Here is a 17,629-nt window from a genome sequence, read left to right on the forward strand (position 1 = left end):
TAAAACTCTAGCTAACACAGCAAGCACATATAATTGATGCCAAAGAAATGTCATTACAATCGTTGATTCATTCAATGTATTTACTGAGAATCTACTGGGAGCCAGGAAACTGTTTTGGGCCCTAGAAATATAGCAGTGAACAGTACCTACAAACCCCTGATTCTTATTTGTGGTTGGGGGGGACACTAAAAGCAGGAAAATATTAGACAAGGTCTATGATGAAAACGCAGTGGGCTGATATGATAGAGACTCAATGTAGGGTAGGGTATGGAGAAGACCTCCTAGACAGTTGACATTTGAATTGAGGATTAAATGACAAGAAATAGGCAAAGAGACCTAGGAAACATATGCCAGGCTTATCATGAAGTAGAAATTAACCAGGAAAGGTTCAGGAATCATAAAGGCCAACAAGGCAGTAACTCAGTTAGAGGGAAGGTTGGGAGGAGATGAGGTCTACAAGGTTGTCAGGGGTCAGATCATGTAGGTCAAAGTAAGGAACTTGAAGTTCATCTACAATATTCTAGAAAACCATTAAGAAGTTTTAAGTAGACTAGAGAGATCTCATGATGTATATTTTTAAAAAGTTACTCTGGAACCCTGGTAGCTGAGCAGATAATGAATTTTAGGGACATGGGGAACAGACAAGAGATTGTGGTGACCTGGACTAGTAGAGTAGTAGCCATGAAGAGAAATGAAGAGAATGGGATGGTTTTTGAACAATCAGTAAAATTTTCTGATGTGGGAAAGGGGTGAAAAAGTGCGAAGATTTGAAGATGTCTACGTTCTTCCCCCTTACACAACTGGGTGTTGGTGACTTTATTGAGGGAGAGATAAAAGGAAGCCAGTTTGTGGTTGACTGAATCAGGAGTTGAGTTTTAGTCAAATTAAGTTTAAGGAATTATTAGATAACCAAGTCAACATGTCAGAGAGGAAGCAGAATATATGCTTTCCAAGGTAAGGAGAGGGGTCAATATGATATTGAGTATTTGGTGTATTAGATGGCATTGAAAGCCATGGGTCTAGAGATTAGTTAAGAAAAGAGGGCAGGAAGAGAAGATTCAGGGTCACTGGAATGAATCCTAGGGCTGCGCATCAGTTAGGAAATGATCACAGGAGAAAAGTTGATTAAGGAGACTGGGAAAAGGTAGGTGATGTGTAGATGAGTTGTAAGAGGGAAGGAAAGTGGTGAAGTGATAAACCTAAGCTGATCAACTGGGCTGAGCGAGAGCCAGTAAGTCAGCAAGAGAGTCCAAGAAAAGGAAGTATACAATAATCTACCTACCCAAAGGGAGTGGCAGTTGTCCCATGAAACTGTAGTTACCACTGAATATTAGGAGGGATACCCTGTTGAAAATATTTACATCTAAACATACTACCTCCTTGGATAAATCCATTAGCCTTAATAGAAAACTCATGACTTCTATGCAAATGATTTTGGATGTCATGTAGGCTCAGTCTTTAAAAAAGTCCACTATCATTATAGTTTTCAAATTGATTTTCTGTACCAGGAGCAGAAATGAGAAATTGAAGAAAATACTGAAATGAAAAATTCAAACTGAGACTTCAGGCTCTGGTTTAAATGTGCACGGCAAACACACCAGGCGTGCAGATTTTAAAATAAAACAGATGAGCTATTTTAAGTGTTTTATTGCAAAACTTAACGATTGTAGTTATTACTATTTTAAAAAACTTTTAGATAGCAATTTTCCTATTCTTTGTACCTTTAAGTCCTTGGCTCTAATGTTCTACTCTTCCGACCTTGATCTAATCATGAATATCTATGCTACTTAATTATAATAAAAAAAGCCTACATTGCACTCTAGATGGTAGATGCACATTTTTTCTTCTTTGGTCACCTGCCAGTTCTCAAAATTATAGCAGTGGGAAGAAATGCAAATGAAAGCCGTGCTTGACAGCTAAACATAATGGAATGCATGGTCCACATTTGAAAAGTTACCTTAAAATAAAAGGTAGCATATAAAAAATCATTTCTTTAAGGTCACCTATGGCTTTGAATTACAGCTTTGAAGAATTTCCAATTTAGTCATCAGATAGAAAGAAGCAAAAATAGGGATTATATACTTCACTAGAAGAAAGACAGAGTTTTACTTCATCATAGTTGGGTGATCTTATAATTTAGAAATAGTAAACAATACAGGCAAAACAATGCACAACCCTCAAACATTCATTTTATAGAGCCTTGTGTAAAGTCCACCACTGGAGAACATTTTCTATGCTAATTGTTCTTGTAGCTAATAAAGTTTTATCTGGTTAACATCCAAAAACGGGTTACCTTATCACGTGTTAAAATATGTAACATTTGGACTACAATATGCTGGCAGTAAACAGATTACATAGATCTGTATTAGTTGAAGGACAGAGAATGGTATGTGTCTATTCAGATGAATATATATTCAAACAGTAGATTAAGAAGCAAATGAATGGATGCTGAACAACTATTTAGAAAATTTGAATCCAAAAATAGCATATATGAATGTATGTATACATATGTGTGCATTTGTGTATGTATATTCACAAAATCCAAAATTATTTGATATTAGACACTTGAGAAAGTGCCAAAGTAGTTTTCAAGAAAAATCCTATACTTTACATTTTCTTCTTGTTTTGCTATTTGGGACTTTTTGGATATTGACTCCATTCTATAGACTGTTAGGAGGACATGGACTGCTAAGTGAGGTCCACAGGCCACAGAGCTCTCAGAAACAAAGCAGAGGCTTATGTGTACAATGTTTTCAGTGCTTCATTGCCTCTGTATGTGGCATAATAGAATGAGCTCCAGCCTAAGAAAAATAAGGCCTGGGTTCTGGTTCCACTTCAGCTCTTTTCTGTGACATCTTGAGCAAGTCATTTAATTATATTATGTCTCAGCTTCTGCGCTCAGTTTAACAATAACAAACACTGATTGAACACTTAACATAATCAAGTATTTATAAGACACAGGAATTTCTAATTGTGTTTATAAATAGATAATTTCAACATATGCAGTAAATAAAATGGTAAAGATGTGTTTAAAGTGCTACAGGAGCAGAGGCAAAGCCTGCAGAGTCTAGTCTGCAAAAGGTGCCCTTCCCACCTATCTTCTAGGTATGTGATAAAAAATAAAGTAACATTGGTGAATGTGCTTAATTTTTTAAAATGTAACTCACTGTATTGCTATTGGTAGTAGTTGTATAGAGAAATAGCAAGAAAAGAAAAATATGTTACAAATTAAGGCCTGAGTTAAACAAGATGAACAGACAGACTTAAAAATGGAACAGAATAGTAACTCCAGAAGTACAAGCGAAAGTATGGAATAAAGCTGGCATCTAAAAAAAGTGTGAAAAACATGGACTTTTTAATAAGTAAGGTTAGGATAAGTTGATAATAATATGGAAAAAAGATACAATTGGGCTTATTCTTAAAAGCTGTTCTAATATAATTTAGAAAGGGGTCAGAGAAGTAAAGAGGCAATAAAGTGAATACCAAAAGAAAATGTGGATGAATTCATTCTTTTATAACCTGAAAATCAGTAAAATTTTTTACCATGACTCAAAATTTAGAAGCAATAGGGAGAATATTAATGAATTTTATTACAAACATAAACCCCAATGAAAGACAAAACAAACACATGGAAAAACTTGTGAATGGAAAATAACACAAGAAAGAAGTTAAAAAGATATATGATAAATAGGGAATAACATTTGCAACTTTTATCATAGACAAAGTGTTAATACTCCCAAAATATAAAAATGCTCTGAAAATTGACAAAAAAGGAACAATGAAACAATCTACCCTTAACAAGTGGGACAAAGAAACAATCGCAAGGGAATTTAGAAAATATCTGGACACATTAAAACAAAAACACACTATATCAAAACGTAAGAGATGCTCAAAGAACTAAAAATCATACAAATCAGAATTTGAGATGCTCGTAAGTTTTGGCATAGTGTGTTTTGTTTTTATTTGTTTTAATTTCCCTTGAAAAGTTTATAATGGCAAATGTTTACATTTAAAAAAAAAGAATGATCTCAAATCAATAACTTAACCTTGTACCTCAAGAAACTAGAGAAAGAAGAACAAACAACACAAAGTCAGGAGAAGGAAGGAAATAATGAAGATTAGAGCAGAGATAAAATAGAGAATCAAAAACAATAGAAAAAAAAACTCAATTAAGCATGTTGGCTTTTGGAAAGACTGACAAAATTAACAAATCCTTACCTACCTTATCAAAGTATCTACATGATTCAAAATACTTTAAATTTTTTGAGAACTCTTTTTATTGCTTCCCATGATGGCTCTACCATTTTACATTTCCACCAACCGTGCACAAGGGTTACCCACAATTTCTCCACATTCTCATCAATGCAGTAGTTTTCTGATCTTTTAATATTGTCCATCTTGAGTGACGGCTGTGAAGTGATTTAGTATTATTATTATTACTATTACTATTATTTTACAGCAGTGTCTCCCTATCATTAGAATCCCATTGCAAAGAAATAATCTTAACTTTTACTTAAAAATATTCTTGCAAATCATTCCTATCAAGGGTAATAACTGAGTCAATCTTCAAATTCTGAGTTGAAAGAGAAGTTACAAAGAATCAAAGAGAAAGGAGATCTGTCAAGAAAACAATATAAATCCAGGAATGAATGTAAAGTATAATTTACTTACGTTTTTCTGACTGATAAATCAGGTTATAGTACATCATATGAAGAATTATCAGAGCCATAAGTGTAGACATAAAAGGAATAAGTAAAACAAGGGCCCAGGCCAGTGATTGCTGGATGTAAGATATTCCCAGAAACACAACAGTTGCATTTAGGTTCATGAGCCAATAAAACCTGGGGTATACAGACAGACAAAAATAAAAATACCATTGAGTTGCCTTAGATAAAAATTGCTAATTTTAATGCTTCTATTCAAATATAAACTATGAAATGATGGCATGTTAAATGAACCCAGTTTTGCAAATATTATCAGATTTTTTAGCAAGTGTATACACATCAGTCCTGATTTACCAGTTTCATTATCTTTGTTTTATCCTTTTTTAGAATAGATTTAGAAAGAATCTCTTCCATCTAAATCAAGATTGACAAAGTTTTTCTGTAAAGGGCTGGATAGACAGTAAATATTTTAGGATAGACAGTAAATATTTAAGGCTTTGAAGGCCATACAGTCTCTGCAGCATTGTGGTGCTAAAGAAGCTATAGACAACACTTAATCATTCAAATACCCCTAATGAAACTGGAAAGGTTAAAAACATAATCCTTCCTGTAGATTCCAGTTTTCAAAATATAGGAAAACACCAAATACTCAGGAATATCTGGGTTATACCTAGAATAGACATGTAACTGAAGAAGTGAGTGACATTTGAATAAAACTTTCCATTTTTCTTCTAATTATTAGTATCACAGAGAGGTACCTACTCCAGTAGTCTGGTTGGAAAGTTCTGAGAAAACCATCTCTACCTTTCAACCTTTCACTGGGTCTAAATCTTGCCATTAGAATCCCATTATAAAGAAAAGAGTTTAACTTTTACTTAGAAAATTGAGGTAAAATTAAATACAATAAAATTTACTCATTTAAGTGTATAACTTGTATACATATTAGTTTTTTATGTGTTTCAGTTGTGCAAACATCAACAGATAAGTTTTAGTACACTTACACTATCACTAAAATGTAAAGGGTTTATGTGATTAAATGAGACTCACCCTGCATAATCTGGGCTCTGATCAACTCACATGAACGAATGAGAAACCTCAGTTATCTCTGCAAAATCCTTTCACTTTTGCCATATAACATAATTAGGTGAGTGATATCACATCATCTTTCCCATATGGTCTAAGCAAGAATGTGATCCACTAGGGGTCATCCTGGGGCATGTCCACACCTTTTTCTTTTTTCTTTTCTTTTTTTTTTTTTTTTGTGTGTGTATGTGACAAAGTCTTTCTCTGTCACCCTGGCTGGAATGCAGTGGTACAGTCAAGGCTCAGTGCAGCTTTGACCTCCCAGGCTAAGCAATCCTACTTCCTTAGCTTCTCTCAAATAGCTGGGACCACAAGCATGTACTACCATACCTGGTAATTTTTATTTCTATTTTTTTTTTTTTTGAGATGGAGTTTCGCTCTTGTTACCCAGGCTGGAGTGCAATGGCGCGATCTCGGCTCACCGCAACCTCCGCCTCCTGGGTTCAGGCAATTCTCCTGCCTCAGCCTCCTGAGTAGCTGGGATTACAGGCACGCGCCACCATGCCCAGCTAATTTTTTGTAGTTTTAGTAGAGACGGGGTTTCACCGTGTTGACCAGGATGGTCTCGATCTCTTGACCTCATGATCCACCCGCCTCGGCCTCCCAAAGTGCTGGGATTACAGGCGTGAGCCACCGCGCCCGGCTTGTTTCTATTTTTTATGTTTAGTAGAGATGAAGTCTCACTGTGTTGTCCAGGCAGCACATCTTCTAATTGCCCTTCCCTTCCCTTCTTTTCTCCTTCCCTCTTTCCCTCCCTCCCTCCCTCCCTCCCTTCCTTCCTTCCTTCCTTCCTTCCTTCCTTCCTTCCTCCCTCCCTCCCTCCCTCTCTTCCCTCCCTTCCTCCTTCTTTCCTTCCTTCCTTCCTTTTTCATTAGTTCATTCATTCTTCTCTCTCCCTTCCTTCCTTTCTGCTTTCTTTCCTCCCTCCCTCCCTCCCTCCTTTCTTCCTTCTTTCCTTCCTTCCCTCCTTCCTTCTTTCCTTCCCTCCTTCCATCCTTCCCTCCTTCCTTCTTTGCCTCCCCCCCTCCCTCCTTTCCTCCCTCATTCCTTCCCTTATTTCCCTCTGTTTCTTCTAAGTAAAAGGAGAAGTAGAACCGACAGGCAAAACTGGCTATGGAGAGGGAATATTGAGCATTTGAGAAGAAAGAAAATATTTTGAAATAGTAATCTCAAGAAGGAGAGAAATTGACTGGACATCATATACTTGCTAGGCAATGATAAGGAACCAATTTGGTGGTCATGAACTTAATGTGAACATAATATAATTTTGCATTTTTCTCCAGATTTGTTGCTGTGTGAGCACAATAATGGAATATGTGGAGAGTTGAATTTTAGCTAAGATCATTTCCTCCATAACACAGGAGAGTACAAGAAAGTAAGCAGGGGAGAAAGAGTAATTGAGGACATGGAATATTATTGTTAATTAATTGGAGACTAGCCCTGCTGCATACTTGCTAGTTGGGAGTAGAGGTTCAGCTCCCTGCTGTACCCAGCTGACACCACCCAGGAGGGTGAATTGGAGCACTGCCAGTTTCTGCTGGGCAGGAGATGAAAGACAAGCTCCTCCCTTGGCCTCAGCAACACCAATCCACTTGGGAATCAGAGTATTCCTGTCTGATTCTCCGAGTGTTTATGTAAAATATTAGACTGTTACTCATGCTTGCTGAAACTATGGGGCCAGCAATATGCAGGTGAGGCAGTGATTTTAATAGCATTTGGCTGGAGGACAGATAGTGTAAAAAATATCTTCTCCTATATTCGGCTACCTTTTTCCTAGTACTTGGGTAAGGGGAGAGGGACTTTTTTGGAGCTACCCATTCCTTGCCACACCTCGGATCTCACCCATCTGTGCCTGGTTCCAAGTTCTAGGCTTCTCCATAGCCCCACTGATAACAACAACAGGACACTCATTATTGTCCTTCCTCAAGTTCCAAGGACCCTAGGAAGAGACTGTCTTCTTTCTACCTTTTGGAATCTCCCTATGTTTGTTTGTTGTATTAGGCTTGGGTTTTTTTGATGTAAGAGGGGAAACCTGGGAGAAATAGATCTCTTCTCATATTGGCTAATACTGGAAATCCTCTATCTATATATATATTTAATTGGATAGTTTCTTTTCCTTTTATTGATTTGTCAAAGCTCTTCATATATTCTGGATGCATGTCATCTGTCAGATACATGTTCTACAAATATTTTCTTATAATATGGGGCTTTCCTTTTCATTTTTTCAATGAAGCAGAAGTTTAAAATTTTATTAAATTTCAGTCTATCAATTTTTATCTCTATTGGTTTGTGCTTTTTGTGTCCCATGTAAAGAATACTTTCCAAGCCTAAATCACAAGTATTTTTCCCTGTGATTTTTGAAAAAAAAAAATCACTTTTATGGGTTTTGATCTTATATAAAGTCAATAATTCAATTTGAATCAATTTTCAGTAGGGTGCCTTGAGGTAATTATTTCCTATATGGATATTCAGTTATTACAGTACAATTTATCGAGAAGATGATCTCTTCCTCAATAATTTTTTCGACAACTTTGTTGAAAATCAATTGACCATACAAATGTAGGTCTTATTTTCTGATGCTGTTTTGTTCCACTCATCTATTCTTATGCCAATACCATACTGTCTTGGTTACTGTTACTTTCTTTTCTATTGTTTTTTTAAAGAGCTTTATTGAGATATAATTGAGATGCAATAGGCTGCATGTATTTGAAGTGTGCAATTTGATAAGTTTTGAATATATATGCACACATGAAATCATTACCACATTTGAGATAATGAACATATCCATTGCTTCTCAAGTTCTGTCACGTCCCTTTGTCATCCTTCCCCCTGCCCCTTCTCATTTGCCCTTCCTCATCTTTAGGCAACCACTGATCTTTTCTCTGTCACTATTAATTAGCTTGCAATTCATATATATTTTTTAAAAATTAAATTATCTGTATCTTTTAATCTGGCTTCTGACTTCTTTCACTTAGCATAATTATTCTGAGATTCATCCTTGTTAATGTATTTAACTGTACACATTCCTCTTTATTGCCAAGTACTATTCCATTATGTAAATGTACCACTGTTTATGCATTTATCTGTTAATAGACATTTTTCAGCTTATAGCTATTACAAATAATGCTATTAAGAGCATTCATGTACAAGCCTTTGAACAGACATACACATTCATTTCTCTTGGGTAAAACCTAGGAGTGGAATGACTTGGTGATATGGTAGATGTATATTTAACATTTTTAAAAAATTTCAAAGAGTTTTTAAGTAGTCGTAACATTTAATATTATTACCACATGTGTATGAGAGTTCTAGTCTCTTCATATCCTTGCTAAATAATGGTATAGTACATGTGTATCAATGTCTCATTGTGGTTTTATTTTGCATTTTCCTGATGACTAATGATGTTGGGCATCTTTTCACGTGCTTATTGACCACTGGCACATCTTCTTTAGTGAAGTTTCTGTCCTTATATATTCTGGCTATAAGTCTTTTCTCAATTATGTGATTTGTGAGTATTTTCTCCCAGTCTGTGGCTTGTCTTTTCATTCTATTAAAAGTGTCTTTTGAAAAGAAGATTAATTGTGATGAAGTCCTATTACAATTTTATTTTCATGGATCATTCTTTTAGGATGGTTTATCAGAAATCATTGCCTAAACTGAGGTCACAAAACTTTTCACTCTCTCCTTCAGAGAAGAAATATGAACTTGGAGAACTGAAATTACTCATCTAAACTCACACAGCTGTATTGCTCATAGAGCCATGAGCAGCAGCCATCATCCTGGTACAGGGCTAATTAGGCTAAATCTTCTGTTAGTACCACTTTTTGGGTATTTGCAGTTATCAATTTCATGACACTATCATTTTCTGTTAATCCAGCCTTTAACATTTGAAATTACCTTTCATTCCTCTCGTCACATTTTATGTATCAATCATTAACTGTAATTGTTGTTCTACCTCTTCAGACTGGTAGTCTGATGACCTGAGTTAGAGTCACAAAATCTGAAAATCACATGATCTGTGATCTTCTACTCTCTAGAATTCAGGGTAATTTTTAAAATGGAAATCACATATTCTAAACAAGGCTTTTTGGTAAAAATTTTAATGAAGAACACTGAAGGAAGAACATGGACCATAACTACATGGTGCTAAGCAAATGTCATCATCATCAAATGTTCATTTTTCCCCAATCCTAATTTCAGGAACAAAAAGAGCCGTGAAATTGGAGCACAGTGAGTGATATGGTTTGGCTCTGTGTCCCCATCCAAATCTCAACTTGTAGCTCCCAAAATTCCCACATGTTGTGAAAGGGATCTAATCGGAGACAATTTAATCACAGGGGTGGGTCCTTCCTGTTCTCTTCTCATGCTAGCAAATGAGTCTAACAAGAGCTGATGGTTTAAAAAATGTGAGTTTCTCTGCACAGCTCTCTCTTTGCCTGCTTCCATCTATATAAGCCGTGACTTGCTCCTCCTTGCCTTCCACCATGATGGTGAGACTTCTCCAGCCACGTGGAACTGTAAGTCCAATTAAACTTCTTTCTTTTGTAAATTTCCCAGTCTTGGGTATGTCTTTATCAGCAACATGAAATCAGACTAATACGGTGAGCAAGGGATAGAATAGTCAAAGGAAAGATGAAGCAGGAAGCATGGTCCAGGTCATTTAGGGCCTTGCCGTTCATGGCAAGAAGTTTGGATTTTATTTTCAGTGCACTGGGAACTCATCTGAAGGGAACTGAGCAGAGGGCTCATATGATCTTGTTTTCAGTGGAAAGATTATTGTGTCAGCTCCATGAATTGCACATGGGGCAAGGTATGGAGAAAATCACAGCTATTTTAACAGTCTGGATGAGAGCTAAGAGCAAACTGGGCCACAGTGGTAGCAAAGGAAAGAGGGAGAAGTGGATAGATATGTGATAATGTGTTTGGAAAGATGTGTCAAATCCAGCTAGCCTCCTCGGTCTCCCTGAAACACAGCTATCATGTTTGTCTCCTTCACTTGTCCTATTTCTTGTTTGCTCTGTCTCACTTTCAAAGTCCCATATTCAGTCTCTTTTCCTTCATTAAATACTTTCTTGAATATTCTACTTGTTTTCTTCTGTAAACTTTTTTTTTTTTTTTTTTTGAGATATGATTTCACTCTGTTGCCCAGGCTGAAGTGCAGTGGCATGATCGCAACTCACTGCAGCCTTGACCTCTTGGACTCAAGTGATCCTCTTGTCTCAGCTTCTCAAGTAGTTGGGACCACAGGTGTGCACCACCATGCCTGGCCAATTTTTTTTTGTGTGTGTGTATGTATTTTTTGTAGAGACAGTGTTTTGCCATTTTGCTCGGACTGGTCTTGAACTCCTGAGCTCAAGTAATCCTCCTGCCTTGGCCTCCCGTTGTGGCTGGGACTGGAAACAAGAGCCACCACACCCAGCCTCTTCTCTGAACTTCTAAAGCAAATGCTCATTCTTTAATTGTTTCATTTTTGTCAGCTTTGCTTTTCGTTTATAAACTGTGAAGCTCCCTGATGGTAACATTTTATTCTTTATTTCCTTATCTCCGTGAGACCTAGCAGAGTACTAGATTCAAAATACATGGAGATTAAATAAGAAATAGACTAATAATATGGCATCTCATAAAAATCAATTAATCAAACACAATGAAAAAAAAAACGAAAACCTGTCAGTAATTGACCTAGAAGAGTAATAGATCATCAAACATGATCACATTGAGCAAACTGATTTACTGTAATCCACTAACAGAAATTTATTTATCACAATGTAGGTGAGGTACAAAAAGTAATAATTTTCTAGGACAACTGGATGGAGTGTTTCTAGGCTCAGCCGCAGGTTATCCTTTCATGCTGCTGCAAGCCATACACTTGACTGTGGCTGCAGCCACACGGAGAATCTGGAGCCAAAACCACTGTTACACTTCCTTCAATCTTTAGGAAACCCTTTGTAAAATGTCAAGCATTGTTGAGAAACTCCAAGAGAACACTGTGTGACTCTTCAGTCTACCACATAGTGATGTAAATGGCATTGCTCTAAAGAGGGTCAAGGAAAATTATGATTATTCAAGGCTTAAATCTTGTGAAAAGTAGTTAGAAACCAAAAAATTATAATGCTGAATGTCTAGGAAGAGATTTTACATGAAGTACTTAATGTATTTTAACAAATGCCCCCCAACCTATTCGATTGTGTAATTTTCTGAAAGAATTACCTATTATAGGCATGTTTTATATATGTCTTTGTTGATCCATGGACAGGACAAGCCACAATAATTAAGGGTGAAATTGTATATGTATCATCTCTAAAAACATAGAAGAAATAAAACCCACAGTCTTCAAACTTACCATTAAGACTGCTTTCTTTCATCTCATTGCTCACTAGCAAATTGAATTTATAAAGCACCTCTCACACAAAAAGTCAGAGAGCAAAGCATTAAAGCAAAACAAATACCAGTTATTAAGAAAAATTGAAAGCAGCAGTAAAAATATGTTTCTTTAGTCTACTTTTAAATACAGACTGGGAACTGCAAATAATTGGGAGTATATATAAGTGGTAATTTTTTTGTCTTCATGATTGTATGATATTGAATATGAATGAGAAAAAAATTGTTGCTGCAAAACTCAGCAATCCTTCTGAGATTATTTTAAATATTCACTTAATTAATTTAGTAATAAATTTAAATTACTCAAATATTTTATCATTTCTTAGACTGGCCACTTTTGACGTGTTTCATGTTTATTTTTAGTGATTTGAAGAGAAACTATTTAAAATGGTCTTTCCTAACCTGAGACATTATCAAAGAAGGGAGTCAAATTTCCTGCAAGTTTCAGGTCTTCACAGCATTAGTGGACCATTTAAATATTCCAGAGAAAGTATTTTATTCTACTTCGATCGATATTGAGATAATTTTCCAGGGGATCTGTGACTCTTCAATGGGATAATATTGAACTGTTTAGAGGAGTCAGTGAAATAAAATACTCAGGCACTGATTTCATGGTGGATAGCTGTTGTCAATCATTGCTTCTTTTAGCATAACCATTGGCTGCTGAAGTACTTCAAAGAATATTCTGGCAGCCAAGTATTTGGAGAAAGAAGGGGCAAATAGAAACTTTAAGGTTCCTTTTTATCTGTAATTTTTTTTTCCAACACAGCTGTTAAAGAAAAGACAATTTAATACAATACTGATTTTGGTAAATAGACATTAGAATTGAAGAAGTTTTTAATTTTAAAAATTTGGGAACTGCTTTACGCTCTTTCCAAGCTTTCCCTATGTCTCTTACTCTTTGACCTGTTTCATTCCCTTTCCCAGTCCCTCATTCTTTTGCCAACAACCACCCCTAACATCCTTTTTTTTTTTTAGATAGGATCTCACCCTGTCACCCAGGCTGGACTGGTGCAGGGTGTTCATAGCTCACTGCAATCTTGGCCTCCTGAGCTCAAGCAATTCTTACGTCTCAGCCTCTCAAGTACATGGGACTACAGGCTCACCCCACCACACCTGGCTAATTAAAAGAATTTTTTTTTTTTAGAGATGGGGTTACCCAGGCTTGTCTTGAGCCCCTGGACTTTAGTGATCTTCCTGCCTAGGCCTCCCAGAGCCTAGGGATTCAGGTGTGAGCTACCATGCCTGGCAAACACCCTAATTTTAACAGTTGTCCTGACTCGTGTACCTTTCAAGCTTAAAAGAGAATGTGCAGGGTTTAAGAAAATGCAGGAGGCAACACAAAAAATAAGAAATGTAAGGACTCTCTCTTTTTTTTTTCCTTCAATGATCTTTGGTTTCCACAGTTATATATGTTTGGAAAGAAGTTCTGAGTGTACTTCCTGAAGGTTACACTTTTGGCAAAGGTAAAGAAGGAGGTGCTTTTGTTATTAGGGTGAGAGGGTAGCATTTGTTAAATTGGCCAGTGCAAATAGAATTTGGGAAGGTCTGGTGATTTTTTTCAAAGCCATTTACAAGCTACTCCTCCTCAGCATGCAACTCAGGACATTTGAGTATTAGTAAGATTATTTCATGAACTGCTTTGGTTTTGTTGGCTGAAATGTACCTTATAAACTGATTTTACGATTGAAGAATATATGTAGAATTATATATTTTCTCTCTCTTTTCAGAATTATGTTGAATTTCTCAATCAGGTAGATTTCTAAATGTGATTATAATTGCTATAAAATTGTCAAAAAGTTCCAAAGCAGTCTGAAACACAGCAGTGGGTTCAATCAATGGTTAGTTTCATTTCTTTTCAAAGGCAGCACTAGACTTTCCTTGTGGCTCTGAAATTGTTTCCAACTTTGATCTTCTGAATCACCTGAAGTACTTGATATAGTAGGGAATATTTGTGTCCCCTCAAATTTCATATGTTGAAATCTTAGTATTAGGCGTTACACATCCTGTAACAAAGGTATTAGGAAATAGTGTATTTGAGAGGTGGGGCTTTTGATCATAAGGTTGGAGTCCTTCTGAATGGGATTAGTTCCCTTATAAAGGAGACCTCTAAGAGCTCCTTTGCCGCTTCCACTATATAAAGACATAGTGAGAAGCCAGCAGTCTTATATCCAGAAAGAGAACCCTCACCAGAACCCTGATCTCAGAATTTTGGCCTCTAGAGCTGTGAAAAATAAATTTCTATTGTTTATAAGCCAGCCAATTTCTGCTGATTTGTTATTGCAGCCTGAATAGACTAAGACAGTACTTGTTTGAAATACACATTTCCCACCTGTCCTGCCAGGAAACTGTGATCCAGGAGGTTCGAGATGGGACCTGGGAAACATTTTCAACAAGGCTCTCAAGTGATAATTAAAATCAGCAACACTGCATTAGAACACTGGCTCTCAACCCTAACTACTTGTACAGCTTAAAAAAAAAATCCTGGTCCGTGGATCCTACCTCTAACCAATGTAATGATAATCTTTGGCGGCAGGACCCAGGCATTTACACTTTTTAAAAAAGAATCTTCAGGTGGCTTTAATGTGCACCTAGGATTGACAATCATTTTTCTCAGTGTTCTTGTGAATATTAAAATAGATTCTGGAAAAGTGCTGTGGGATAATACATTTTTACCTCTAGTGCTTCCCTAAGATAAAAGATATTTAATTTGAGCATTAAAATCAGAATGTTTCAGTTTGAGACATATCATGTAGAGTCAATTTGAGTACCAGATATTCAACATTTCTGGGGTGAAATAAGTCAATCTCTAGACTTTTTCAAGAACTTTACCAATATTCTGTTTGGGCTTTTAATCATGTATAATGCACCCTAGTAACCCCTTAGCAACAGACTGTGATATGCAGATAGGATGCAAATTATCAGGTGAAGTAAGTAGAGAAATGCAGAAACGAGATTTGAGGTTAATTGTGGTAGAACTTAAAATCGTGGCCAGGAACAGACTTCATTTTCCTCCTTTTTGCTTCCAGAAAAGAATCTGCACAGGTGTATTTACCTAGGTGATCTCCAGTATGGCGCTTCTTAATTGTCCATCTTAGCTTTCGGAATATGTGGAATGAGCCAGGTTCTGATCTGGATAATGACACAAGGATGTTGGCAGATTATGATGTCTCTTGATTTCAGGGAGTTTAGCTTTATTTTTTTAGTGAGGTGCGTTAGTTGAGGAAGATCCAGTACCAGATGGTAATGTTGGCTGGGAGTGGTTTTCTCACCTACGTTTGGCAGCCTTACTCGGAAGTGGTGCTTTCGGTGCCTGAGACTTCCAGTCAATGCTACTTAACATGATCATTGGGAAGCTTTAGGTGGTATAGAAGCTTTAATGACATGTCTCATTAAAGGTCCCATAACTATGAACATCTGGCATCTGTGCTGCAAACAGGACTGAATGCAGCCTGCAAGTGGTCACAGATTCAAGTCGTATGTTGTTTTTTAACGGCACAACTGAAATTCATTATATGTACCAGGCTTGTAATTTCTAGAGGCATTTTTGACTGGAAGACACAGATTACAAATTAATTAACTGCTCCTTTTAAAGATGACCTCCTCTTAAATGGGTTCCCTCTTTCCCAGCATTTAGACAATGGTTTCAGCTGATGGCTTATACATGATTTAGCAATAATAATAACAATAACTATCATAATTTCAATACCTATAATATGCTAGGATACTTTATGTATAAGTGATACAATAGCTCTCCAAGATATTTCCACTTTGTGGATGAAGAAATTAAGGAACTTGCCAAAGACCACAAAACTCCTAAGTGACAGAGTCAGGATTCTGCCAGCTGTCTGGTTGACCAGTAAGGTCTCTGTCCGTCTTGCCACCGACCCCTGTACTATGTACAGGAATGGAATCAGCAGTCATTTCTATAAACTGCCATAAGGTAAGTAAATGTTATTAAAAGTTGGCCTGTATTTTCATATTTAAACTGTAAAAATAAAAAATTGTAAAACAACCAGATTCAGCCTTCAAGGAGCTTACCATCCAGTTCTTTTATCACATTAAAGAATAACAGCCTGATTCTTTATACACATTTCTAGATGCTTTAACTTTAAATTTTAAAACACTGAGATACATAGTGAAATCAGAAAATAATTTTTAAAAATCCAAATATGTTCACCCTAAATTTGGCCCAGTTCCTTACAGCTGCAGAAATTCATTTTCACCCTGTTCCCCATCCCCCTTCCTGAAGCTCTAAAGCACAAACCCAGTGGGAGTCCCCTCTGTTCCCCAAAGGAAATATTTCATTCATATAATGTCTCCTTTGTAATCAACACTGAGAAATGTCACTTTGATTAAACACAACTCTGAATGACTAAGACCACAGTACAATAAATTCTCCAGAGCTATCTTTCAGAACAACTGATTGCTCTCCAGTCTTAATCCTCCAGAGTCTTATTTAATCAAAATGATGTTGCTAATTAAGGATTAAAACCTCCGAATAGAATAAAAAAGAAGGATTTTTCTTTCTCCTTTGGGCAGGTCAAGGAGGCGGAATTTGCTGCAAGGAAGTAAAGAGTTCCTTCTACCTTTAGTAAAACTGCATTGTTCTCTGACATTAGGACTTAATCCAAAATAGGGCTGAGTGCTTTGTAATATTAATATAATCAGAGAAAGAAAAAAGGGGAGCAAGAAAAAGAAAGAAAGAGAGAGAAAAGGGGAACTGCTTGCATATACCTATACCTATACATGTAGACACTATTTACTCTAAAAATAGACAGTGTAGCTCACATCTGTTTGACATCCACTGACAGATAACAACAACAAAGAAGTTTTATAGTAAATGCTCAACTGCCCTCCCTTAAAATCCAAATATTAATTTTTTTCTTGAATTTGTATTTAGTAATATAAATTGCTTCCTTAAAAAACACAAAAACAGATGAGCTCCATAAGAACTCATTGGGACAGACAAAGAGTCACAGGAAGGCTGTTTGATTTCATGGAATATACATTCTTTTAGGTATTGGGAGTGAACTGGGTGAGAAACAGAGACGCTGGGTGATGTTTTAACAAATTGTAAAATCCGTGTTTCATCTCTGCATCTTCTCTCTTCATTGGCCTAGAAATTTATAATCTCTGCCAAATTCGTCTATTACAATATAGACATACTAACAGCTACTGTGTTTTGATCACTTACTATGCACTAAGTTATTTGCCAGCAATACACATGGTGTTACCTCTAATAAAACTGGAGAAAAGGTATTATCGCCCTTTAGAAATGAATAAACTGTAGTAGAGAATAAATGACTAGGTCAAGATCAACCAGCTTGTGTTATGCAGAGTCCAGACTTTCACCCAGGTATGTTTGGCTCCAAAGCTATGTTCTATTCCGCAGGACAAAGCACTTCAAATCTTTTTACTTGGAGGATAAATGTATCAGCATGTGTTGGGAAGGTGCTGGTAAGCTGTACTGGTCTCCATGAGACTTAGAATCTCCTGCAATT

The 17,629-nt window shown here is 36.5% G+C and overlaps 1 protein-coding gene across 1 annotated transcript in view; it reads right to left on the reverse strand.

The window, feature by feature from the left end:
• The window catches only part of SLC15A5 (solute carrier family 15 member 5), an 89,091-nt gene that overhangs the window by 65,668 nt on the left and 5,794 nt on the right, over positions 1-17,629 (reverse strand). The window contains exon 3 of the mRNA XM_032253753.1: positions 4,672-4,841. Within this exon, the coding sequence (XP_032109644.1) occupies positions 4,672-4,841 (170 nt within the window). The remainder of the gene's footprint in view (positions 1-4,671; positions 4,842-17,629) is intronic.

The sequence above is a fragment of the Sapajus apella genome, unplaced genomic scaffold (genome assembly GCF_009761245.1).
Source record: "Sapajus apella isolate SASKATOON/1434 unplaced genomic scaffold, GSC_monkey_1.0 scaffold84, whole genome shotgun sequence".
NCBI lineage: Eukaryota > Metazoa > Chordata > Mammalia > Primates > Cebidae > Sapajus > Sapajus apella.